At 41.8% G+C, this 26,956-nt stretch overlaps 2 protein-coding genes and 1 long non-coding RNA gene across 7 annotated transcripts in view; 2 read left to right on the top strand and 1 right to left on the bottom strand.

The window, feature by feature from the left end:
- Positions 1-2,533, top strand: part of DNAJC6 (DnaJ heat shock protein family (Hsp40) member C6) — a 46,050-nt gene extending 43,517 nt beyond the window's left edge. For all 5 annotated transcript variants that reach the window (XM_080603365.1, XM_080603366.1, XM_080603364.1 and 2 more), the window contains one exon: positions 317-2,533. In XM_080603365.1, coding sequence (XP_080459491.1) covers positions 317-418 — 102 coding nt within the window. In that variant the 3' untranslated portion in view covers positions 419-2,533. The remainder of the gene's footprint in view (positions 1-316) is intronic.
- Positions 2,534-3,140: 607 nt separating this feature from the next.
- LEPROT (leptin receptor overlapping transcript) lies at positions 3,141-8,964 on the top strand. The gene is made up of 4 exons (XM_080603367.1): positions 3,141-3,399; positions 3,542-3,617; positions 4,181-4,367; positions 5,621-8,964. Exons 1-4 carry the CDS (start codon positions 3,156-3,158, stop codon positions 5,735-5,737), a joined length of 624 nt encoding a protein of 207 aa, XP_080459493.1. The 5' UTR covers positions 3,141-3,155; the 3' UTR covers positions 5,738-8,964.
- LOC308199330 lies at positions 7,532-26,680 on the bottom strand. Its single transcript, XR_013954582.1, has 2 exons — positions 18,791-26,680; positions 7,532-18,702 (listed from the first exon to the last, which is right to left on the bottom strand). It is a non-coding gene; the product is annotated as an uncharacterized lncRNA (long non-coding RNA).
- Positions 26,681-26,956: the final 276 nt, after the last annotated feature.

Here is a 26,956-nt window from a genome sequence, read left to right as displayed (position 1 = left end):
TCTCCCCCTTCAGTGAAGGTAAAGTGACTCTTGCAAAGCTTAAAGTTTTTTACCCCTCTTGGGACTGCATTGCTTTACTCTATCACATCTGGGGGGCTATCAGCTCTGAGGGGCAAAAGAGCTGGAGAGCTAAGAAACTTCTCAGCTATGAACAAGGTAAGCAGCCCTCAGCTGTAGTTTTTTCTTGTCAAAGGAAAAAATGAAAACAATTTATGGAAAGTGAACGATAACTGCTTGAGAATCTAACTGCACAGAGGTCTGCTTCTGGTAGTTTCACTTGGTAAATGTGATATCTCTGTTTCTGTTTTTGTTCTAGGCCACTGGGCAGCCATATGAACAATATGCAAAGATGATATTTATGGAGCTAAATGATGCCTGGTCAGAATTTGAAAACCAAGGACAAAAACCCTTGTATTAGATACTTTCTCAGTCTCCACTACAGACCTGTGCTAGTGCTTGTATAGTCTCTTGTCACAAATGTCACAGATCAACCAAACTCTGGCTGGAAATTCAGAAGTTTCAGAAAACTAAGAGCCTAATACTTATCATGAAGAACAAGAGAAAGGTTTCCTTATACTTGTTTCAGGAATCCTGAGCTCAAAGGAACTCTAGCCACCTGGCTTGCCGTATGGGAGCCAAGGGGCTACAGTTACTTGTAACTTTTTTTTTCCCCTTTGGATTCTAGTGGGGTGAGAGAGAACACATTCTGGGAAAAAGTGGAATTGTTCTGTCTCTGACGCAGTGTATCTGGTGAATTTCCTACTTTTTTTTGTGTGTGCAAAATGTGATATGGCAACACTTCACTTGAGTTCTATAACTGGTGGTGAAGCCCAGACTTGGATGTACTTTCTTCCTAGGTTTGGATCAACCTTTATCAAATTTAAGTGCTCAGTTTAGGCACATTTCTAACAGTCACCATTTGCTGCTTAATTGCTCATGTAGTATAGTATGTCTGAGTAGAGACAAAGCCGAAGCCTGGGTTGATCAGTGTGGCAGCTTACTGCTGCTTTACGCATTAATACTGTACTTCACCTCACAGTCCAGCAGTGAAATGTATTGAACAAATTCCTCAGCATCATGGAGCCAAGTGTCTTTAAAGCAAAGAACAAGTAATTGATGTTAAACAGCAGTTCTGGGGGAATAATGAGCTGGGAGGAAGGGTGGTAACACAGTTGTAAAAAGGGAAGAATGAGCACTGTACTTCCCATGAAGTTCGCATCAGTAGGTTGAAAGCATCAAACAAAATAAATGTCAACAAGCTAAAACTCTGCTGAGAAGTTTTAGAAACTTCCTAGACTATAGGTAACACTTCCCCTCCTGAGCATTCAGAAGACTTTTTCCAGCCCACTTGCATCACCTCTATGCCTTTATCAGCTCCAGAACATGTGGCAAAGGCTCTTGGCAGAATGCAACCCATTGCAATTTCACTTTCAGACCACGGTGTACAAGCTGTCATGTAGACATCTGTGGGCCAGGTCTGATTTTTGAGGTAAATACAATGCAAATTGATTATCTTAGAAGTTTGTTTTGGACCAAAGCAATAATATCACAATGAAATATCTTTGCTGAAGCATCTTTCCTAGTTAAAAATGAAATTATGCTCCTCACCCCAAATCTGACTTTATCCTTTTATAGAATCGCTAAAGCTAGCAGTTCATTTACCAACAAATCGTATCTGTATTTGAGCTTTGAGAAGGCAGGTATAGTGAGAAGATAGGCAGGAAATCATTTGTATTTACTGCTTGAGGAACAGGTTGCCATCTGATTTGAGTCTTTAAAGCTGGTAGTTTTTAAAGACAATCCACTTGTTGTTGCACTTAAATTTTCAAGTGGCAAAACTTTTACTGCAAAGACAGTGTGTCAAAGTACATTGCTTTCTGTATAAAAGTCATCCTTTTGTTGTATCGGTCCATTATTTACTACCATTAATTGAAAATGTGAAACCAACACATAGGTCTCCTTTTATATAAAGGACCTTAAGATAATAGTAACAAACTGGATGTTATTTATTAATGTTTTGATCCAGTATGTGCTTGTCTTATTTAAAGAGATATCTGGAATGTGAATTATGTTCCTGTGATTTGTTGGTTTGTTTCTCATTCACATTTGTAGATATTGTGACCTATGCCTATATAATAAAAAGGATCTCATTACTATAATGTACTTTTTTTAATAATGAAAACTACATTAGCTTTGTATCAAGTTTGTCATGGCAAAAAACTCTGGATATTCATGTTCACAAGATCCAAATCCATCATTAAACTTTATCTACCAAAAGAAACCTTACCCCACTTAAACTTTGATTACTTCATCCCTAATGTTTTTATGGATGCATGAAAGTATTAGGACGTATGTATATCAAGATAATTAACTAAAAAAAAAATTCTTGTCATATCTGGTAGTGACAGAGGTTATCAATGTTCAGGTTTACTGTTTGACTAAATTATTGTAATTTTTGTAAATACAGTATATACTCAATGAAATTGTGACTGGTCTAAAACATTTGTATATACATTAAAAGCTCAAATTAGCATTCTGGTATGTTTTGTGCTTGGAGGGGGGGAATTCTGCCTTCTTGCTTTCAACACAGTTCAGGGTACCTTCTCTGTAAGTGCTGGATAAGCACAAAATCTGAGTATATTGTAGGTCCCAAATGGTAGCGGTAGCTGTACCAAGATGTAAACTTGTATTAAATTTCCTGGGTTTTATTTTTTTTTGAAATAACTTGTCTGTATCAGACCAAACATGGAGTGAGGAGAGGTCATAGCCCAAGATGGGGGCTATCTGAAGAAAATCTCACTTGGGAGGCGGGTTGTAAGGGCTTTGCAAAAATTGTTACTTCAAAAAGGTGGCTTTTGTGCCAAAGCTTCACCTTTGTATGATGAGGAGCCAAAACCATTAATACTTGAAGAAGCCTGCCCTAAAAGCGACGTGCCCGTCGTGGCGAAACTGGGGGTGAGCTGGGGCCTCCTGTCACGGGTGGGTGCTGCTGGGGGAGGCACAAGGAGACAAGCAGGTAGCTGGGCTGTTTGGGGCAAGAAAACAGGTTTTGGAGGGGGCTGTGTGAAGCTGTGCTTGTGTACTTGAGCGGTGCCTGGGCTCCCCTCAGCCGCCTCAGCGCCTGACAGGAGCTGGCGCAGCACCGCCCCGTTACCATGGCGACGGCCGGCTCGCGGCCCGCCCCTTCCCGCCTCCCGCCCCTTAAAGGGCCCGCAGCCCCTTTCCCGAGCTGGGTCGGCGTAGCGCGGGGATCTCCTCCGGGCCGCTTCCGGCCCTTTAAGGCGGCCGCTGACGTGCTGGGGACGGGCGGGGCGGAGTGGCGGCAGGCGGAAGCGGCGGGCGCCACCTCAGCGGGGCCGCGGAGCTGGGCGCCGGCCGGGAACATGGCGGGCATCAAAGGTACCGGGCCCCCCCCTGCCCCCCCCTTCAGCCCCCCAGCACCCCTGAGGGAGCGGCGCGGCCCCGCTCCCGGTCACCGACGGTCACCGACGGTAACCAACGGTCACCAACGGTCACCAACCGCCGCCTTGTCCCCTTGCAGCTCTCGTGGGGCTGTCGTTCAGCGGAGCCATCGGGCTGACCTTCCTCATGCTGGGCTGCGCCCTGGAGTACTACGGGTGAGCCGCTCCTCCTTCCCTCACGCCTTATTATTATCATTATTATTATTATTATTTAAACACCCCCCCCTCGGGGCTTCTCACAGCCCAGGTGGAACCAGTGGGAGCGCTCACGGGGCGCGTGTCCCACCCAGGGCGTGCCTTCGTGGCTGGCTCGGTTTTGGGCTGAAATCCCTCAGATTTGGGAAAGCTTCCGCTGCTTCCCGTCCTTCCGCGTCCCGTCCTCCTGCGTCTCCTCTGGGACTGCGGTTTCCGTGAGGTGGCGGCGCGAGTTGAGTCAGCGAGGTGATGCAAACAGAAGTAAGCGAGTTTTAGGGCGTGCCAGGGAGGCCCCTGCCCCGTGTGAGGCCGTGGGAGCACTGATCCTGCCAGGCAGGGCAGGGGGGTGGAGGGGGGCCCTTTCTGGCAAAAGCTTCTGCTTAAATCACTTTTTTTTAAACCCAGTTTTCCAACCACAAAGTAGGGCAGCAGCCTGTGCAATCGCTTTTTTCTAAACAGAACTTACTTCCCGTTAAAGCGCGCGTCTAATCTGACAACGTATCTTTTTTTTTTTCTCTCCCCAGCGTGTACTGGCCGATGTTTGTCTTAATATTTTACTTCATCTGCCCCATTCCCCACTTCATCGCAAAGAGAGTGAGTGACGACAGCGACGCGGCCAGCAGCGCCTGCAGGGAGCTGGCATATTTCTTCACCACTGGGATTGTGGTCTCCGCCTTTGGGTTTCCCATAATCCTGGCACGGGTCGAAGCGGTGAGTTCGGCTAGTTATCTTATAAGAAACCAGTTACTGAGTATAACCTTTAAGTGTGCCCTTGTTTCTTTCTAAGCCAGGTGAGCCACTTGTGTTGGTAAATCCTTTCAATAATTTCTTGATTGCGATATTTCTAGATTTTGATGAAAACTGTCACTGCTGAAACTTGTGTCTGTGCAGCTTTGTGACCTGAACAAATGACTTACATGACTAAAAAGTTTTTAGATGTTTTCTTCTAGCTTTGCTGTGGTCCACTACAAGATATTGCCTCCTCCTTCATCTCATGCCTTTCTCTGTCATCAGCTTTTCCAGTGCTTCTTACACCACCTTTCTTATTTTTATCTCAGAATGTCTGCTTTGTCCATGTAGGATGCTGAAAACTTGGTGACTGGAGCACATTATCAGTTAAAAGATAAAAGGCCAGACTGCCAGAACTGCCCTCCTGGTTTTCAGAGCATTTCTCAAGCTCATGCTTTGTCCTCTCAAAGTCTGAGGAAATTCTGTTAACTTTGCTTTGCTTTATGAACTGCTCTTCAGTGGTGAGATTTTTGTCACTTTTATTTCCAAGGCAAAGAACTCTTTTGTCCTGTCTCCCAAACTGCCTAATGAGATTCTTGTGTTTGTATTTTTTTTTCCCCTTTGGTCTTTCAGTTTTGCCTAAAGCTTTGTCTGCTTAGCTTTAATTTATTTTTAACGCACAATTTCCCAACGCTACGTTTTTGTTCGGTTGTGGACCCGACAATAGGCAGAACCAGAAGTGACCACGAGGGGGAACTCTAATTCATAGCTGTATCTTTTAAGAGTAAATGTCGTTTATTAGAGTAAACTTGGCTAGGCAGATAATTACAGAAAGCTGTTTACCTTTAAGGCCCTGTGCTGTTTTCTGTGCTTGTTCCTGGCATTTATTTGAAAGCCTATCTTTTATTTTCATACGTAGTATTTAAAAGAGAACGCTAATCTAACTGGGTTTTCCTGTGACATAGGTATGTTTTAGTGACTTGTATGGCAAGGTAATCGTTTTGGTCTAGAATATAGCACCATTAGTCTGTCTGTTGAAGTCTTGTGTTAATAATGAGTAGTTGCTAATTAAGTAATTAGTAGTATAAATTGAAGTATTTATAGTTTGTTTTTTCTCTTCATGCTTTTAGCACCTTTCTGTAGTATTTTGTTTAGTTTATCTAATGCATGTAATTAACTGGCCTGTACCTGTCTTATGAGAACTGCTTTGATTGTTTCATTTCCTTGCATTTCAGATCAAATGGGGAGCCTGTGGCCTGGTGCTGGCTGGCAATGCAGTCATTTTCCTTACTATCTTAGGCTTTTTTCTTGTGTTTGGTAGAGGAGATGACTTTAGCTGGGAGCAGTGGTAGGACCTCACCCTGACGCTGGTAACGTTTTGCAGCGTACATCACCGTGTGTAGCCTCTGTGTGTATCTGTGTCTGTATTGCAGCATATGTGTGTGTGCACGCCGGGGCGTACGTGTGTGCATATGCATGTAATGTAGTTTTCCATTATCAGATCATAACGTGCTTTTTAAAATGTCAGCCAAGGGGGAAGGGCCTTTGTGGCAGCTCTCTTAACGTGTTCAGTAAAAGCTGGGATCACCCTTGCAAATTTGTCCGCAAAGAAGTTTGCAAAACGGTTTTACTCATTTGTTTTACTCATTTTTTCAGTATATATGCATTAATTTCTGCTCTAATCAGAGTAGTATCATTGTATGAGATGTTGGTCAGCATGTCTGTGTTTTGTTATTTTTAACCATGTAATCAAAATAGGTCAATAGAAAGATTATCCTACTTACTGTTGTTCAACGTGATTGCCTTTCTACTTTGATTATGGATAAATGAGTACTTGCTTTCCATTTGAGTAATTGTTATTCTAGTTGGTTTTCCTCATAACAAAAAAATAACAAACATAAGTTATGCGAACTCTTTTATTACCTAATGAAAAAAAAAATGGTTAAAAATCCTCCCTTCCATTTATGGTGTTCATTTATAAACTACTCTTTCCCCCGCTAAAGATACTCTTGATTTGTCCCTCTTCAACTTAATGACTGTAGATGTATTTTGGGAATAATCTAACGCATTTTAATGCTCAGAGCTGACATTACTTCTCTCGAAGGTTCACGGAGGAAGAAACTACTCTCAGGACACTTACAGTCACAACACAGCGTACAACTCTATTCCTATGTGTAAAATGCTTAAATCGCAAAGAAGTGAGTGTTCTGCTGGGTAGGACTTATCTCCTCAGTTCTCATTGCTTTTAAAACGTACTTACTCAAACTACTTTTCTTGTCTGTAAGAGAAGATCATTATATTAAAACTATATTTTTCTGATGGCATTATCTTACTAAACATACACATAAAGTTTACATTTATAAGCGAGATTGTTACTATTTTGTCTTGCTGAATCCTTTGAATTCTGGAAGCGTGTAACTTTACACAAATGCATTCTGATACAACCCTAAGTCTAGAAGACTTTTCAGTAGTCTACAAAGGGATAAAGGAGGAGACACGTAGACACGTTAGTTCATTATTCCGTAGGAAAATGGACATAAGGAGATTCCTGTTCTGTGAAGTAAGAAACTGAATTCCCACGTGGGGTATGTTTTACTGTTGAGTTCTTTAGATTAGCAGATTGCAAGCGAGTATTTTATAATTCATTTTAGCTCACAGCTGACTGCTGTCACCCAGCATTAACTGTAAGGGACCTTGTGCAAAGAGGTAACAGAATCAACTCTACGAGATGTGGCAGCTTCACTGTTGCAATGGTTTCTGCCTACTAAATTGTATGGAACTACTTACGATGCTCTCCAAACTCCCTCGTTACTGGTGTACTGCAAAACGGAGTCCTGTGGATTGCTGCACAGAGCAAAGCTTAACAGGTTAATGAATGTTAACTGAGCACTCTGATACTTGGTCTTTTGTTCACTCTCAGGGCCCTAGGAAAGAAACAAAAACCACAGTATAAAAGTGATTCTGGGGACCAAGTAACACTTGTAGTAGCACTCCAACAGGAATGTGGAGTGTCGTGTTTCAGGAAGGTAAATAATTCTTGTATTTGATTAGATAGAAAGCTGTTAATGACATGCTTTAAATGCAAACTTCAGGTGTGTAGAAGGTGAACACTTCAGTGCTGAGGAATGCCGAGTAGCTCTAGTTCATACTGAAGTGTGCCTTAAGCTGTCATTCTTGTAAAAGAAGAGTTAACAGTAGAGGACAAGGTTTTTTTTCTGAAAGTTAATGCTTCCTCACAGATGAAGCAGGAACATGCCTGTAAAGATGCTGGGTGTAAACAAGTTGTCTGCCAGTTTCTTCTTCCTCACTTCAAGTGAAATCTGCTGTGTCCTACTGATTTGTAAAGTACTATTGGGGAAACTATTTGCTCTAGTGATGAGCTGAGTTGTTCAGAGCAAGCATAGTTTCTACATAGAGGTCCTGCTTTAATTTATGAAGAAGTCGCTTTTTTCTCCTAAATCACGGCATTTTTCATTCAAGTGGGTGAAGTGAAACCAACAGTAATACACAAACGAAGTGCCTGATTCTACACAAACCTGAAGTCATTGCGAATCATTCCATTTAACTCCTGTTAAAATACCTGGGCTTGCAGCAGGTTCTTGAGTATTTTCACTCCTCAGAATTTCTGGACCGACGGCTGCGATAGAAGTCTGCAGAACTATTCAGTTACCACTGAAATTTTGCTTTTGAGACAGTGGAGTAAAAAGCAGCTGACATTAATTTCCCTTTAAATTAGGGAACAGTTACTGTAGAATCTGTTGGCAAATGGTGTGTGTGTGTGGCAGATACAGGCAGCGAGCATGTGACAATCTGAAGTGAAAAGGAGGACTAGAAATAGTAGTACATGGTTAAGGAGGGGTTGCTTCTTTGACAAATTATGCTGTTGTACTGTATTTACTTTGGATATTACTGTGGTTGGTGGGTACCTCATGAAATGGCAGGTAGATATTGAATGAAGAAAGCGAACGCTTCTCTTTTGATGCAGCTACGTGCACTAATACTTAATGTGAACTTCATGCAGATTTCATCATGGACTTCTGTTTTAAATTGTTTAACTTTTAAAATTAATTTTAACAATGTTTCAACCGTGGAATTCTTCCTCGAACTCCTTAGAAGTAAATTTCCTTGAACGAGTTTCCAGTGTTTAATTGTCAGGGTAAAAAAAATCTCAATGCTAGCTTCACTCGGTCACACAAACCTGGTGCTCTGATGGCCAGTACTGGGCATGCCGTCACTATCTACCAGTAGCAATTTCCTGTGGTTTCTCTGAAATTGTTTTCATACGTGGAAGTGAATATTATGTATCCAAAGTGCCTTAATTACAATACTGTGCTGATTTTGTGAACGCTTATACATGGAAAGATCGTTATTTCATAAGCAGCTGAAAATCTGTTATTGCATTTTTATAAAGCTTCCTCGTCAATTAATCTCATTTCCTGTAACTCAGAATGCAGTGCAGCTTTTGTAACTTTTGTAAACACTATTCTTATTTTTCTGTGATCGCCAGGTTCTCGAGATGAAGTATTAAGACACATCCTACTTTTCTTTTTGTTTTGTCTAATAAAACTGAGTAAACATACCTGGTGTTTTAAGTCTTTGTCTTTATTATATTTCAAGAGCTGACAGAAGATTCCTGTGTAAGAGGAAAGATGAGAGAAACAACATATCCAGTGATTTCTTAACGGTACTGCAGCTGTCAGACATGGCCACGGTGGGGAGGTTAATGAGCTCTTCAGATGCCTCTTGTACTGGTGATGATGTTTCTTAGTGGGTGAAATTGGGTCTTGGAGCGGGTTCTCAGGCACTGTGATCCCTGGGGACTGTCTTGCCAGGTGTTCTCCCACATCTTCACCTCCTTTCTGGAGATGCATAGGATGTGTCTCAGCTACCCGCAGACGTTTTGGTGCCTGGCCCTCCTGATCATTAGGAGGGCATCAAAGCTCTCTTCCCTTCCCACATTTCCTTCCTGCTACTCCTGTAGCTCACTTGGTGGCAATACCGAGTAGGTGACCTCGATCCCACCGCTGCTTGTGAAAATGAAGCCTGCTCAGTTGGTTTAATCCCGGGTGTGAAAGCACCCGCCATCAGGAGGAGGTGGCTGTAGCGTCTGGGTTCTAAATTCTGATATTTTCTTTGCTTTGATTTGAGCATCTAAGCTTTGGAAGAGGTGTGAGTATGCTTGAACTTATAATCAGTTAGTTGATTGAAAATCATTGCCCTGTTTCGCAGAACAAATATTTGGGATTGCTACTCTGTGCTGCCTCACCCAACTCGTAGTCTGCTTGTAGAGTGACTTCAGGCTCTAGATTTTTGAATGGGAGACTTGGTTCCTGAACTCCTTTATTCCATCTAATTTTGGATTTGGCAGTACTCTGATAATATAGGATGTGACTTATTTTTCCTACTCCTCCCACCCTTGTTTTTGTAGCTGCTCAGACAGAGCCGTTTCCTGTCAACTTGTTTAGCTGGGGAGAAAAAAACAAATATGCTTGAGCCTTGAACTGGTTTTACAGTCAATCCAGTCCTCTCAGCTTGTCACTTTCCGAACTGGTTATAACCTTGGATAACTTTCTAAAAATGTAAATAGTCATAAAATAAATCTAAGCTCATCAATACCCTGACATTAACCAAACAAACTTGCCCTAGGAAGCTGCGCAGAGGCTGTTACTGTTAAACTGAAAATTATGTAAAGCTCTAAAATGATCTCTGTAACTCTGATCTTAATTGTTAACGCAGTGTGACTTTTAAGATCCTGCATCATTTACTCTGCGGGGATTGTGTCTGAGCTATGATAATGGATGAAAAGACTATTTCATTAAGCTGGATGCACACCAGGTACTAATGACTAATTGATTTGTTTAAGTGGCCTCTGCAAATACATGACCAGTACGTACTGGAGGGCTGCACAGGGAAGTGTCTCGTGATAAAAAACGGAGGGGAGCATTGACTGCTGAGTTGTGATTGAATTTTAAAGATCAGCTGGACACTCAGAGAGAAACGTTTTCTCCTGTGGCCTGGTCCTGTATTTCTCTTTTTTTTTTTCTTTTTTTTCTTTTTTTTTCTTTTTTTTTTTCTTTTTTTTTAATGTTGAGGTTTATTTTAGCTATGCCTCCCTTTTGGGGATTTACATTCACAAACTGGTTACAGCAGTTTATGCCCTACAGGTAGGACTTTGGCTGGAGCTACTTTACTTTCTATTCTGGAATTAACGCTTCCTGTACGCTAGTTTGAGATTTTAACAAATATTCTGGATGCTGCTTCTTTCTGCTGGCTGGTTGTAAATGGGCAGTTTGATTGCTCCCTGTTTCCTCTCCCGTGAGGGTGCTCAGTCCTTGTGCGTGTGTACAGACGGCTTCCTGCTGGCCCGCAGCACTCGGGGGCCTTTTGGCCCTCTCTGAAGCAGGTATTGCTGGGCAGGAGATGGGGGTTTATAAATACATACCCCCCTTCCTCCATCCCTAAAAAAAAAAAAGGTCTTAGATGATAGGACGAGGATTATTTTCCCAGTGCGACTAAAGCTACGGCTTTGTTTATTGTAGTAATTTATGTTTAATTAACATAATTGTACATAATTGCGCATTATACAATCTCACTTACAAGCTCACTTTAGAATCTTTGCATATAGGAAAGACTTCTTCCTATGAAGCATGCTTACGGCATTGCTGTCCATTATTAAGGTGAAGAATTTCAATGAAATCACAGAATCTTGGTTGCAGCCGTCCTGGCAGAGGAGGTCTGAAACCCTGACCTTGTCTTTGCTGGCTGTTGTTTTAACAGCTGAACTGGAAGGTGCCTGCGATACACTGTATTTTTAATTGCATGTTTTCCTGGGTTACAAAATTAATAAATAAATAAAATTTCCATGCTTATAAACTTAACTCCTCACTTCCGTGGAGTTTTAAATAAGCATGCTCAAGCTGGATACGGCTGCGGCCATCCATGGCTGTGAATTTTGCTTTTTATCGCTTGCTTTGAGCTGCTCTTTTGACTGTATTGGCAAACTTTCTTTCTCGGCCAACATGAAGAAATGACACCATGCTTGGATGTTTTTGTTTGCTTGAGGATTCGGAGAGAACTTAAATGGTATTTATCGTGCTCTGCAAAGCATGGGCTGGAAATACGAGGGTTGATCGTGACATTTATATGATTTGCTTACTTCTTGTTTTGACTGTTAAAACCAGGCTTGTGATGTTGTTACTCATTTAATTCCTAAGACTGGTATTTCACAATATAATAGGCTCCTTTGTTACCAGTCTTCCATCAAAAAAAAAAAAAAAGCGGCCTTCACACGACATAAAAACCAAAGCTGCAATAATTGTGACTTACTGGCCACTGATCAAGTTCTCCTTTTTGAAGCTGGTGGGAATTCGCTGTCGGGGTCAGCGGGGCAGGGAAGGAAAGATACAAGAGGCCAAATCCTGTTCGACGCTGCAGCCCCTGAGGGCTGAAGGCAGTCTGTGAGTGCTGGTGAGTCACTCCGTGAAATGGATCGGCCCTGGTGTTTGGTGTCCGTTCCTTCTGGCAGCACCACACAGGGAACGTGGGCAACGGTGGTCACAAAAATCCACGTGCCTGTACTTCCACAGAGGGCTCTTCGCTACAGGAGGGAGCTTCACAGCTTGGCCTTGTTGTAACAGCCTTGCTCTGGTGTCACCCTCCCTGGCCGGTCTGTCTTTGTGCTGTTTTTTCTAACAGCATAAATGCTGATGGTTGCAACGAGGGGTTAGGAAGTTTTTAGGACAAGGACATGATAATAAAACAATCTCCCATGTAATAAATTTTGGAAGAGATCTCTGCTCTTAGTTTCATTTGAAAATATTTAAAATGCACAATACTTCTCATGCGTTCATAAAGTAAATTTTACCTTTTGAATCAAATTATACAAAATAATATACCTTAGGCAGTCCAGAGCGTGCTCTCTCTTTTATCCACTCCTTCAAGAAAGCCTGCATTCTTTAAAAAAAAAAAAAAGTATATATTTTTGCTGTTTAATTAAAACCTACAGCAGGGCACATTAATTTACAAGGTTCTTTAATAGCTAGACACACATTCATTAGAAACAATCATTACAAAATGCACAACCTTTCTGGTAGAGACTTATAAGTGAACGAAGTTAACTGGGATTCAGCAAATAGCCTCGGCTAGAGTTCAGATAATTCAACCCCGTGAAGATGCCTAAGGTGCGGCACAGGTGTCTGCTCCTCTCCTTGCTCAGGACAGGGTCATGGTCTGCTCTCATGTCTCTTTTCCCGCAGGACCCAGCCCTCCAAAGAAGGCTCAGAAGGTCCCAGGCTCTGTCTCAGCCCCTGCTTGCAGCAGTCCTGGCTCCAGCCCTCCTCGTCCTGCCTCCTGCGGCTGCTCGGGGGGCTCCCGGACCCCTCCTCTGAGCCTGCCCTGCACGCAGGCCCTGCTCCACATGTGCCTGTAGCTAGGGTTCGCTAACAAACAAACACAAAACCACCCCAAAGCGACTCTGCCTTTAATTGCTGCTGGCATTTCCCGTTTCTCTGCAGTAAGGGAGTGAACGTTCCCCCCACAGCCAGCGGTTGCAGCCAGCTCCTGCTTCTCCGCCCCGGTGGGACCGAGCTCTTGTCAGCTTTGGGAATCCCGAGAAGGCAGCTGAGCCAAGGGCGAGCCGCACGTCAAAAACACTTACACATGGATTTGTGAGTTGTATTAACAAGATGGAAAACAAGGCAAGCGAGTGGCGATTTAGAATTATGTTGTAAAATCCTAATTGGTCCTGGATGTGGATTGATGGCTCTGACTTCCAACTTCCACTTACTCAAACCTTATGTTTAACAGGGAGGGGCTAAAAATACCCGGTGCTCTTTCTGTGAGGATTTTCTCAGATGCACCATCTAAGAAACCATTCTGAGACAGCAATTTCTTTAACCGGAGAAAAACAGGTTGGGTGATTGATTTATCATGAGCTGGAAGAACCCTTCTCTTGCAAGTCACTGAGTTGTGACGATGGTGGTGGGTTGTTCGGTAACTAGTGAGAGGGTTCCTGCATGAATAAATGAGGCAATCCTCCTCTTCCTCTTTGATTTGGTGTGAAAAATGGCCCAGGTAGCTTAATTTTAACTTTGCCTTCTGCTTATGCAGGGCGTGCTTCTGATGAGTGATGGAAGTCGTAGTTAGTGACAGCACTGATATCTGTGCATACTTCTTTTTCTCTAATGACAACGATCGTTACACCAACAGACAGAAATAAACACAAAGCCAATGTTTGTGGATCGTTTATCAGCAGGTCCTGAAGTTTCTGATTCCCAGTGAAAGGCTCTGTGTACGTACCTCAAAGGGCAAGCCCATCTTTCTTCCATCTGTGTGTCTGACGTTCGAGTGGCCGTGTTTGTTGCACCCATCTCTGCTGAGTTACGGTGCGAGGCATTATAGGGGACTGGAGCTAATTGTATTCTCAGCACTAAATCTCTTCTGTAATGCGCAGGTAATGAGGAAGTCTGCAGGTAAACTCATTATGAGGATCAGTCAATGTGTGTTTTCCTGTAGCGCTTTTAGTAATCATATTAACTTGATAGCATTTCCCTGGCCTTCTGAAAACTTTTAAATTGCAGAAATGGGCCATTTGTTATTACTGTGTTTTTCCTTGGAGTGTGGGAACAGGATTTAGGCTATTTTGTTCCCTTTTAAACATCAAAAAATCCTACCCAAAACCAAACCTTCTGAAGTTAGTTTTTATTAATCACAGAATCATGTTCATTAGGCTTTTTTTTTTATTTTTTCTTTCTCTCCTTAACCCGTGTACAAAGAAAGTGGAGTGGCAGAAATGCAAAGTGGCAAGGTGGAGGAAAAGGCCACCGGTGCTTGGCCGGGGTTATCCTCGGGTGCCGCGGTGTTGGCCATTCCTATGTCCTGCAGCCAGACCTGGGACGGAGTGGGGCTGCATGAAATGTGACCTTTCCGAAGGTAAACCTGTCTGAGCTACATAATCAAATTCGACCTGTGTTTGACACATGTCAAGTGGAGACCTTTGGACTAAAATACCTAATCAATAAAGGAGAATCTTGATGACTGGGGATATCTATACGCATTATTTCCGCCCCAGTGGGATCTATCTGCTTGTTGTTCATTCTTCTTCCCATACCTGGCCCATCCTAGCCCCTTTGTCCCTCCTTCCCACCACACAAAGTTTCTATACCCTTGCCGTTCTTTTCTCATGCTGCTTTTTCATGCTGCTCCTTTTTTCTCACCCTTTATTATTTCTGTAGAAAACAAGTCATGCGGAATGTCAACATCTCAGCATAGAAAGAGCTCCACCCATTTCCCATTTTTTTCACTCTGTTCTTCTGATTTCCTTCCAAAACTATTGGCTACTAATGCTGGCAAAGTCCCTGATGTTTTGAAATTGTCACATCTGGCTCTGAAAAGTTACTGAGACAGAAATGTCTTCACTGCTGAACATAATGTCTCAGCAACCCAGTACATCTGGTTTTGAGATGCTGCTTCCTAATAGGTCTTGACCGCAGTGCATCTTAATGTGCGTAAAAGACTGCCAGATTTTGGAGTCTGAGGCCTAGGTCCCAAAGGGTAGATGCCAAGTTCCCACTAAAATTAGTGCCTAAAGATGTGATTTAGAGCAATGTTGGAAAGCTAGTAGCTTAAAACTGGACATGGTATAGTAGGACTTTGCTCAATATTTGAGTAAAATAATCATATTTTTAGAGTTTTTTTTGTTGCAGCTACTTTGGGACAAATTACACAATTTTCTAGAAGTTAGGAGAAAAAAGCATATCTTCTGTACCCACTCAGTTATGAAGCAGATCTAAACATGAATACACTGAACAAGATTTGAGGGCTGCGATAACTTGACAAAGGGCAGCCGCCAAAAAGCTGCACAAAATCAATTAATAGTGGCTTGACAAACCATGCAAAATATCAGCTATTGCTGAGCTGGGACCTTCTTCTTGGCATCATAAAACGATCTGTGGCTATTCCCAGGGTTTAAACTGAATTCTAGAGGCAATCACGATCGGTAGTAGGTGTTATGTCATGAGCGCAATGCGCTTACTGCTGTGATCTGTCTCATTTACTTTTGGCCCTGACACTGCGAAGCAACGCACCCATTCCAAAAGCAGAGCAATTAAATCTTTTCCATGTAAAGCGTATTGCAGGAATACAATGTCTGTATTTCCATATATAATCCCCATATAATTTCCATATAATCCCCAGACCTGGTCCCCAGCAATACTCAATAACTGTGGCTGAAAAAGTTCTGGATTAAGGTGTGATTTAACACACAACACTAGGAGTATTTTGAAGGAACTTTAAAAGTCAGGTCACCACAGAGTACCTAATTCCTCAGCAAGGCTTCTTATAGGGAGGAAGTTAGTTAATGTGAACTCGGGTTGCATCACTGAATTTGAAGTAGTAAGATAGACTTGCAGCGTTGCAGAGCCTCAGTCACAGTTTAAATTGGCACTGCCTCTAACTTCACAGGAATGAAAGAGAAAAGCACATCTTTCTACCTTGTCGGCTACTGGCAGAAAAAAAAAAAAGTTGTTAAAATTAAAAGTAATGTTTTTTTAGGACATTTCACCAAATATGTAATATTGAGTAGTAACCAGACTACAAATGAAAGGGAAGATGAAACAGTAGAAGGTACTTGCATGGCCTTAATTTACGTGGCAATTGACAACAACCACAATCTGCAATGATTTATAAGTGCCTTACACCGCTCACCCTTGAGACAGAAAAATGGGATTCCCACATAATTTAAGGGGAGTGCAATCCCTCTCAGAATATGAGAGTCTGGGGTACACTACTGAGTACTGAAAATCTTAAGACTAGGCAGCACCGAACTCGACTGAGAAGGGAGGATGAGCCTCTTTGGATCTTCACATAACAGAAAGGAAACTCAGATGTGTTAAATCACACTGCCTTAATCCAGAACTTTTTCAGCCACTGTTATTGACTATTGCTGGGGACCAGACCTGGGGACCAGATAGCAGTCGTCGGTACTGTGCAACACCCCATCTGGGGCTGCGATGTAGGAGCAGCTAAGTCTTACTTGCTGTTAATGGTCCTCTTGCTCAAGCTGCTATTTAAAACTCTGATTTGATATTGCTGATCGGCTGAGACTAGTACTCACCGTGATGGGCAAGGAATGAGCCTTTCTTAAAGGAAATCGCTTGCCCCGAGGATATGGTGCTCTAACAGACACGGACATGAAGAATTGCCAATATTAGCAATGAATACCTCCTGATGGGCCGAGACCAGTTCCGGAGATGTGCTTACGATCAAGTCTGAATCAAATCTACACAAAGTTGGTGCAAGCAGCAGAGAACTAAACTGCCAAGTCGGTATGGCCAGCGTGACACCACGAAATCTGCGGGCTGAGCCCACCACCGGCCCGTTCCTCTGCGGCTGTGCTTAAGGCAGGAGGCTCGGCTCGCAGTGACCCGGTGACGTGCCCCCCAGCACGCACGACTTGCGTGGCCAACGCCGGCCTTTCGGGCTCTGCTCAAGCTGACCTGGCAGTGGGTAAGCAGAGCTATGAACCCCGCTTTGTAAACCTTGTAAGCCTGGCTGCTTCGGGAGAAAGGAAATCACTCCTCGGGATGACACAGAATACTGAATGCATCTCTGCGTGTGTACAGATACAGGAATGCATTTGCAAAGGAGAAGCTAAATATTTAGTCTTTTCTTATTAACAGCATTTCTAATTTTTTTTTTTTTTTTAATATATATTGATTAAATTGTCATTTACTTGCAGAAATTAATTTCCCCTAATGACCAGGTGCAACTCCCACAGGACGATAGGGTCACTGGGTGCTTCAGGTTGGAAGGAACCTCAGGAGGTCCGTACAACAACCTGCCCAGAGCAGAGCCAGCTATGAGATGAGACCCGGTCGCTCAGGCCTTACCCATTCTGGTCCTGAGAACCTCCAAGGACTGAGACTGCGCAAACACTGGGCAGCCTGCTCCATTGCCTGATGCTCCTCCTGGGGAAAAAGCTTTTATTTCTGTTGGCTCTGAACCCTGGCTTGTTTCAGTTTATGCCTGCTGTCTCTCGTCTTCTGATCATGCACGCAGTGAAGAGCCTGGCTCTGTCTTCTTGATAACCTCCACCCTGGTATGGGTGCACTACTCACCAATTCGTGAACAAGGGTGGCACTGATGTGTCCAGAAGATTACGTTTTTCCTGCTAAAATGGCAGCAGTCTGTAAGTATTTTTAGTATTGTTTATGCGTGTGCTTGAGACACTCCTACTTCATAAACTGGGAGATGGTTAAGAGAAGTAACAGGGAACTTTAAAAGCACAAGAAAAGAAAAATCCAGAAACCTGATGTATCTATTGACTTGAATTATTAATGTGTGAAAAAAGCATGATGCGCAAGTGGGCAATTTGTCGCGTATGAATCAAACGTTTTAACACTCCTCTCATGAATAATTTTCAAGGTTTTTATTATCCTCAGACACTTATCAGTTTTGTGTAATTTCTATCTATATGACTCACAGAATTACTTCATCCTCTGTAACTATTTTCTTGCCTGAAAAGCTTCCATATAAGATGGCAATAGCTGTTTATACCACAATCTACATCTATTTAGGCCTCTCTCCAATTTTTTCTCTCGCTATGAGGAACGAAGTGTTCAAATGCACACATTTCTGTAAGCGCCCAGAGCATGCCATTGAGTATTAATATTCTGAGCACAACGATTCTTACATTAGCCTGGCAGGGATTTCTTCCCTTTGCTTCTGTGCGTTTCCATCAGGCGTTTAGTAACGTCCCGCTAGATTCAGTAAGGACTGCGGTGTCGGTCGCGGGATGCTGACATCCTTCAGGCGTGCTGGGGGAGTGATAGTGAGAGGCCAAACAGTTCTAAATCGAAGCTCTGTTGAATATTAGCATCAGGTTTTCATCTGCTTCTTGGTATCCTTCTGTTGTTTCCTGTATGCTTTTTGGGATGGGGAGCATCCGCTCATCGTGCATTCCTGGAGAATCTGAAACATGAAGTTTGTTGCAGGTTTAAGGTTAATGCAGCTCCTGCAGGGTGAGGTAGTTTTCCAATAATATTCAGTTTAACCCCAACGAGAGAATTCATTAACTAGTTGTTAGTAATTTTTACCTGGATTTGTTTCTCACAGAAGCATTTACACCCTTGTAGGTTCTTGCACAGTGTCAGAGAAGGAGGTGACTTCTCTTCTTTCCTGTAAAGACACGTATTTGGGATCCCACTTCTCATTTTCCCCATGGACATTTAATAGCATGTTACCAGGGCACTCTGAGATAAGTTCTCTGCTGACAGGGCAGTTCCACTATTCACAGACAAACTGGTCTTACCCTGCCATCCTGTGAGAAAGAGATACGAGTTTTACTGAGTTTTTTTTTAATTTTTATTTTTTAAAGAGATCAATTTGCACTACACAGAGCTGCTCACAAGGTTCTCTTGACGCTAGCATAAAGTGTCTGAGGGTGAGTCAGGGTTTTGAGATCGGTGCCCTGCTGCCAGCATCTCCGCAGTTAAATGGGATTCATTCCTGTATGCCCCCGAGGTGAATCACTGTCAGTAAGGCTCCGACAGCTCACCCTGAACGATTCCCTCCTGGAAGGGGAGCCTGGGTGCTCAGCTGGCTGCCTTTGTTCCTCAGGTTCAAAGCAACAGTTTAACTTCTGTTCCTAGAACAAAATAAATAGCAGGAAGGAGCCATTCGGCTCTAAATTAAAAAGGTGCGTCTCTAGGATTACCTTTACTAGATTAGTATGGTTACGCTTGCATCAGCCTGGGGAGGAAATTTGAGCACACAGCTGCTAGGGGTTTCCAACAAAGGAGGAACATGCATTTAATTATACATTTGATTATACATTTAATTATCTGGTTGTGTTTTATTGTGGTATGCTCAGTAAGTTTTAATGTCTATTCAATTATCCTTTCGTATGGTTATAATAAGCCTTTTTTGTTTTATTTTTATTCTAAAATCTTAGTTTTTTAGTGTATTTGATGCCAATTTATTGTACCAGTCAAGGTATATGACTGTAGTACCTGTACAGCTGTGGAAAATATGAACCTTTCAGAGAAGGGAACATTTTTTTGTACAGAATATGTTTAATCTCTACCTGCTGCAATTTAAAATTTGCAGTGTGGATTGCAGAGAGCATTTCTGTAGGTGTCCAAAAGTGAAGTCTAATTCTCTTTGTGGTCTTAATGCAGTAGCAAGATGTTGGTTGGTTGATTAGACTTGGGTGCTGGTGAGGAGGTCCAGGGAGATTAAATGCAAATTAAATTCAGCAACAAGAATATCCCTGGAGGGAAACACTGTGAAGGCAGTGCCCATCTTTGCATCAACTTAACAATAAAGCTAGACTTTTCATTTCTGGTGGCCATTAAATGGCTTAGAAAAACTTCAGACACGCACACATACGCATGATTTGTTTTTACATAGCATAAGAGTGTTTGATTTTCTACAGCAGTCCCATAGTCAGTCTCTTTCACCTGGCTAAAAATAAATTGGTTAATCCAGCATGAATAAATTAGATGAATTAGAAAGGGGGGGGAAAATGACAAAACCCATGCTATACACCCAGAAGAAGCTCAGCTGTGCTCAGGACTGACAAATTTAACCTGGGAGAACTGGTGCTGAATTTCTAACATTTTTTCTAGCTCTTTCAGATGCATACGTGCTAAATTTGCATGAAGTTACTAAGGTTCAACATCCAGATTTCTGCATCTTTATTCAGAACTGTAAGCCTCAGAAAAGGATTTATGTTTAGACTTGTTGTGCTGGCACCCTCCTCTTACTGTTGGGGGAGATGGTTGGACCATTTTTCCTCAGCAGTAGAGGAAAATAGCGTATTTTTTTTTTTTGGTTGTTGTACTATCTGGCAGGAAGATTAGCATTACAATAGGTATCTGTATGGATGTAAGATGGTACAGGAGATTAGTCACTTTTTGTTGGTGAGAAGTCAGGGTACTGTCATTGTCCGCCGACACAAAGGCTACATGACTCTATCCAGCATGACTGGTGGAAGGGAAAGAATTGGTTTAATGCTTCATTATTTAAATAAATGAAGAAACCTTCAAGGCTAAATAACATTTTTTTTTCTGTCTGAAACTTTACATACAGTTACATATTTCTTGCTCTCAGTCAATTGCACGTGGATTTCTGAAGTCTTCTCAAGTGCTTTACAAAACATTTGGGACTTGGTATTTCATGGTATTTTGTTGTTGCTCAGTGTGTAACTCTTTGAAAGGCTGCTGGACCTTTGCTCTTTTTATAGTGCTTCGAGGGAGAAAGTCTGAGGTGAAATGTGGAGGCTGAGAGAAAATAAATTTCACTGCTGTTTGCATTTATAAAGACATTCTCCAAAAACTGTTCCACTTCCACGAAGGGTGAAGCCCTAAGAAGAGGGGATGCTGTGGTGACACTGGAAAACATCGTCTTTGGTCACAGGCCTGCCAAACCAAGGGGTTTTCCTTCAAATTCAGACTCAGAGTGGACGATGGCACAGGCCCAATGGTTAAGAATAAACTCAGAGCATGGAAAAGATGCAGGAGCTAGGGAGCCTCCTGAAGATACGGTTATAGGAGCAAAAGAGGAAAATCACGGGGCAGCTGGCTGAACATCCTGGATGTCTGTGTGCAAATGCATAAAGTGTGGAGAAAAAGGAGAAACTGAAAATTTTTGTATTGAGTCAAAGTGAAAACTGCACTGGTAAAGTAGATCATTTGTGGGGTAATTCAGACATGGAAGAAAAGACTTATTCAGAGAGGTCAGAAGGCACAGGAGGAATGAAGGTCTTTACCAAAAGGATACGATTTTTGCTGAGATCCAGCATATGTGGGAGGTGAAGTAACTGGAAGTATTTGGGCAAAGATGTAAAGAAAAGATCAAGGCAAGGGTTTATTGTATGCTGCAAAGGAAGTCAGGTGGGCAAGGAGCTTTTTAACTAGAGCTGGTTAACATCTTGAGAAAATACTCTTCCAGACTGAGACTGAGAGAGAGGAATTAACCAGTTGAGAATATGAAAATGTAAGGACACAGTAGAACACAGACAAAACTATTTGGGAAAGAAGACTCCAATAAGATCAGTTATGGTGAATATCAAATGGCAATTAAGTCTAACATGTGGAGTTTTCCAGGGGAGTTGGCATTTTCTTGAAAAAATATATGTGAAAGTAAACATCATCAGCTTCAAAGTGAATTAAAGGCGGCAAAGTTAGTAGGGGAGCAAATATTTTGAATTTAATGTGAAACCTTTGTTAGAATAGAAAGTTGTGTTACATCACTATAGAGGACTTGTGAAAGAATAACACAAACATGTAGGGGTAAATCTGAAAGATAAATAGAAAACAGATTGGACCAAATGGCTCCATTAGGGTCAGCAAGAAAATGTTTTTGGTAATGAGAAGAATTCCTGCAGATAAGGAAAGCTTATAGCATAATAGTATACTATCTTCAGTGATGTTTTTGATACTCACGTGACTTCCTCCTAAGCAAGCTAGGGAAGTCGAGCTTACATTAAACCATAGAATCACAGAACAATTTGGGTTAAAGATCATCTGCATCTAGTCCAACCCCCCTGCTATGGGCAGGGACATCTTTCTGTAAAGTGCTCAGATGAAAAGAAAGGGACTTTCAAAACCAAACAAGAACAGAACAAACCCTCAGCCAGCAATTCAGACTGATGGGCTTCAGGTAGGGTGGCTGTTCAGGGGTGCACCTGAAGCCTAAAACTGTCTGATATTTTCAGTAAGTACTTGAATAGTTGAAAAGGGTATGCATATTAAATCGTCGGACAACAAAATGCTAGGAACAGTTGCAAACACTTTAGCGAACAGGATTAGAATTAAAAGTGATCTTGACAAATTGCTGAAATGATCTGAAATAAATAGGCTGTAATTCAATAAAGACGAGTGCAAGGTACTCAGAAATAATCAACTGCACAAACAAAAGTTCTGCAGGAAGGATCTGAGGCTTAGGGAGACATGCAAACCAAGCCTGAGTCAACATAGGTACACAGCTGGGAGCGAAGAAAAGCAAACACCCACATGGGATGAGTAAACAGGGTTGTCTTGTGTAAAACGTGAGATGATCCTTTCCCTTTACATAGCAATTGCTGGAACTTCAGCTGGAGTTCTGGCTCCAACTTTGGACATCGCCCTTTAGAAAAGAGAGCAGCAGGAATGAGACCAGAGGAGACCTGTAAGCCTCAGCAGGTCTCCTGAAAAGGTGATCTGTGAGGAAAGGCTGAAGGAAGTGGAGCTGGTTAGTTTACACAGCAGAAGATCAGTATGAGACAATAACACATCTAACATACATAAAGGGACTTCTTAAAGGAGGATTACATCTGCTGTCTTTCCCAAATATATGAAAAAAGTAAGAGGATTACGCTGCAGGAAGATTTAGCTTAGATATTAAGAAAGAAAAAAAAAAACAACTTTAAAAATAATTATGCACTAGCATAGGCTATGTGGGGATTTTTTTTTTCCTTTCACTGAACACCAGTGGTATATGGCAAAGTGAAATAAAATTTACTCAAACATTTGTCTTGAGATGTCTCAACCTAAACAGAATATTATTTCCACGTGGGCCTGTCGTGTATCTCACCCAGCAGGGATGTGGCAGATTAGCTGGCTTGTGACACTTTTTGCTTGCGCTACGGAAGTCCAGGATACAAAAGGTTCGTCAGTTTCCCAGCCTCTGAACAGAAATTGCGTGTAGTCAGATTTCCGAAACTGTCACATCAGAATACAGAAATATTTTAAAAATAGAATTTATATTCAATTAGAGATGGTGATTCTTTTAACGAGGAGAGAGATTGGCTTCTGCTGCTTTGAGGAAATGGATCATGAATTACCGAAAGGCAATAAATAAATTAAAGCCAGTCCGTAGGTTTGTGTTTACGGCCATGGTGGAGCTGTTTACACAATCCAATAGATGGTATGATGAGACAGTCGAGTCTATTTACCGAGAAGAGCTTGCAGTAGCTAAATCAAAATATTTTTCTTCGTAGCTTATGAAACAGATTTTTTTTCATTTGTTTTAAAATAATACTGCTAAAAATAAAAAATGTCATAAAAACCTCTGCTGCACGTATCTGGGACTTATCAGCCTCTGGTACCTTGGCTCTAAACTCTTGCTGTCTTTTCCAAGAAAAAGGGTAAGCGCATATTTTCTAGCTGTGTTCAGTCGTCACTTTAAGTTCCTTGATATAACGGAGAGGGGTACCAAGGGCTACAAAATGGGGGTGAAATAGGTAAACTCCCAAGGAACTCTCATTGGTAGCAACGAAACCTGAGGCTAAGACAGTCTGTCTAGATTATTTTATCCAATTTTCTTGGAGGTACAAAGCTGTATAACTATTCTTTTCATTAACTTATTAAACCCTCACTTAAACTGTTCCTTTTCTGTCCTGTTTTTCTGACTAGAGGTTGTTCCAGAAATGAGTATCCTTCTACTGACCAAGACTCAGATTTTAATAACAGGCCTAAATGTTTTTGAGGCAGGTTTGTTCCCATCAGATTTCATGCCAGTAGTGTCCTTGTAATTCCTTCTGCTTGGGAGTTGCTCCCCAGCTCTCGCCCCTCTCCCCCAGTTTGTTGTAAAGTCCGTATGCTTAAGAAATCAGATCTTATCACGCTCTCCTCTTTTGTACAGAAGCACTATGTATTTGCTCTTGACTCTTACAGTACTACTTCTTAACAAATTTGGTTTAAGTACCAGTGCCTGGGACTTGCAATTTCATGTGCTATTTTTTCATAATTCCGTTTGCATGTATTAACCCTTTCAGCATTCTCCCTGCTGCGGCTATAGTAACTTTACTTTCCTTACCCTCTTGTTATCCTTCCTGCTACTGTGGTCAACGTAGTTATCTTTACAGCAAACTAAGGAGATTCTGCATTCAGTGTGGGGTTATAGCAAATTTGTAATCTCTACTTCTGCTATTTGTTTTAAGGTTGTTATCTTTAATCTGTAACCTAATCTCTACTTTTGCTGTTTGTCCTAGTATTTTTTTTCCGAGCCTCGTTTGTGATAACTTTAGTGACTTCTGGCATGGACTATAGTTAGAGACAAAGTACTCTTGGTGCATATTCGACTGTGTGCCTAATCCGAACTGGCAATTCACGTGCATAACTGGGCCCATAGCTATGCATTAGAAGAAAGAACATACACATAAAAAGACGACATAAAAAGATCTTTTATCTCACTTAGTAACTGGACTTTTAACTTCTGCGTAAAGGTAGCTTCTAAGCTATAAACTGTATAGCTTCTGGAGAAGTACAGATTACTACAGCGTGCTCACTGCTCATTTTAGAACCATTTTGTATAACCTGGGGATGTTTTTCATTTTTCCAACTTCAGACCTGGTCTTTATAAATTTAATAGTTGAAAAACTCATTCTAGCAATTCAAGGTCAGGATTTAAATTTAATTTCAGTTATTAATTTTCACCATCAATTTCTTCACTATGACTCAGGATTTGTAAGTTGCAGAAGAGTAGTATAGTAAAGAAGAAATTAAAGTAGTCTCTCTGCGTCTAGGTGGTTCACAGAAATGTAATTAAAAAAAAATAATGGGAAATAATTATCTGTCTTCCAACTGGTTCATAACTGTGTTAAAGCCTATTGCTTTTTTTTTGTTTTTTAAACATATTATCTTTGACAATTTTGTGATGCAGAAATCAATTCCAGCTGGAAATTTAGGTGTTTAAGGAAACCAACCTCCATTGATTAATATCAAAATTCTAAACAGAAAATAAATTCTGCAGAGTTTTTTCTGGAGAGTAAATTCAGATTACATTTCAGAACAAATTGCTTCAGACCAGCGAGTCCTCTGTAGACAGCGAATGTTAGTCATGCTCAGCTGTGGTGTGTGCCCACAAGGCAGTTTCAGTGAAGAGGGATGCATGTAGGGTAAGGTGGAACCTGGAAGAACAGAGGTCTTCAGGATCATCTCCTTCTGAAGGTTTCACTGCAGTGCATGCAAAAGTAACGATCCAAGTTTTCTATCTGCAAATACGAGTGATTGGATTGGCAAATTGGTCAGAAATGATCGCTTGTTACATGAAAAGAGGAACGGACTTCTCTACGTATCTTCCTGTATGTAAAAACACCACGTTTTCTGACTTTCTGTACAGATCACTGCGTTTGGGCTGTGGTATTTGTTGGTGGTGGTGGTGTCTTTTTTTTTTTTTAATGGTGCATATGACTGGGTTGCCCTCTAAGGAGGATCTATATGTACCAAAGATGCTACTTTAGAACTATGCATGTATACCTTATGTACACGTATATCTTATGTATGTACATGAACTGTATGTACAATTTTGTGAATATAACCAATGCAGCTTAAAGATGATAGATTAAGCTATCTTCCTTTCTAAGATATTTAGAAGAAAAAATGAAGACACAGGGATAGTAAGTTTTTGTAAATAAAGCTCTGATTTTTGTCCTTAAACAATCTTAGGACAAATTACTATTTAAAAATCAATAAAATTCAAATGATCCATAATACTGCAGGTTAAGTCATCACTGCACTGAAGTTGATGGCAAAGCATTTATTATTTTGAGCAACATTACATGCTGTCTTGGGTAAATAAGTTTTTGTTGTTTTTAATAAGAGATACTTTATAAATAACTGTTCTTTTAAAACAATCGTCTACAGATGGGCTATTTTGTAAATTTATCTGTCTTATTTGAGGTTTTAAGATCACATTTCTTGATCAAAATCATATTCTTACATCAATGCATGTGGTGAACACTGTGGTATTCACACTTTTGGATTCAAATAGTTAAATATAACAAATTGCTTATGTCGAACGTTCACATACACCTTGGAAGTCTCTGGCTAGCTAGTAATACTAACATTTTCACAACTTTAACGAACAGGATTTTCAGGACTAACCTCTGGTACCTTCACTCGCTTTTAGGTATGTAATTCAACAAACAGACAAAACTGAACTGGACAGCACTGCTTGCAGTTATATGCCAGTTAGACGCAGTGCATCTGAGTCAGATTTTTTAGGGCACTAAATAATCTTTGTCCTCCTGACGAGTATGTTTGTGTTAGGATCAGTACTTCACAACATTTATGCCTATCATTTTGTGAGAATTCAGAGAACCTTGGGAAGCACATTAAACAGGCGAAATGTTCAGAAAGCGCTGCCTGTGCTTGTGGTCACTGTCACCCCTTACATCTGCTGAGCACAGCCCCTGCTGCGAGATGCACCGAGATTAACCGAGCGTTCATTAAGCTCCCAGCAAACGTTTCCGTGGCTTCAGGCAGCGCTGGTCGTTCCCCGAAGGTTCCCTGTTCACGTAAAAAGGAGGAAAAAGAAAAGAAGTAAGAACAGCCCTTAACTTTCCTTAGTACCCGTGCCGCGTGGAGCCGCTATGACAGGAGCTTGTCAGCCTCCCCCCGGCCGCGCTGCCCTCCCCCGGCAGCGGCGGGCGCTGCCTCCGTGGGCTGAAGCCCCCCGTCCTCCCGCGGGCTGTGTGGGGCTCAAACTTTCCCTCGGGCCGCCGCCATCGTAGGAAAATTCAGCTGAAAAGCCCGGGGGAAACCCCCGGTCCCGCTCCGCCCCGCGCTGACGGGGCCCCTCCGACATCT

The sequence above is a fragment of the Anser brachyrhynchus genome (assembly GCF_964034855.1).
Source record: "Anser brachyrhynchus genome assembly, chromosome: 8".
Taxonomy (NCBI): Eukaryota; Metazoa; Chordata; class Aves; order Anseriformes; family Anatidae; genus Anser; species Anser brachyrhynchus.
Note: the sequence above shows the minus strand (reverse complement) of the source record. Positions and strands in the feature narration are given on the sequence as shown.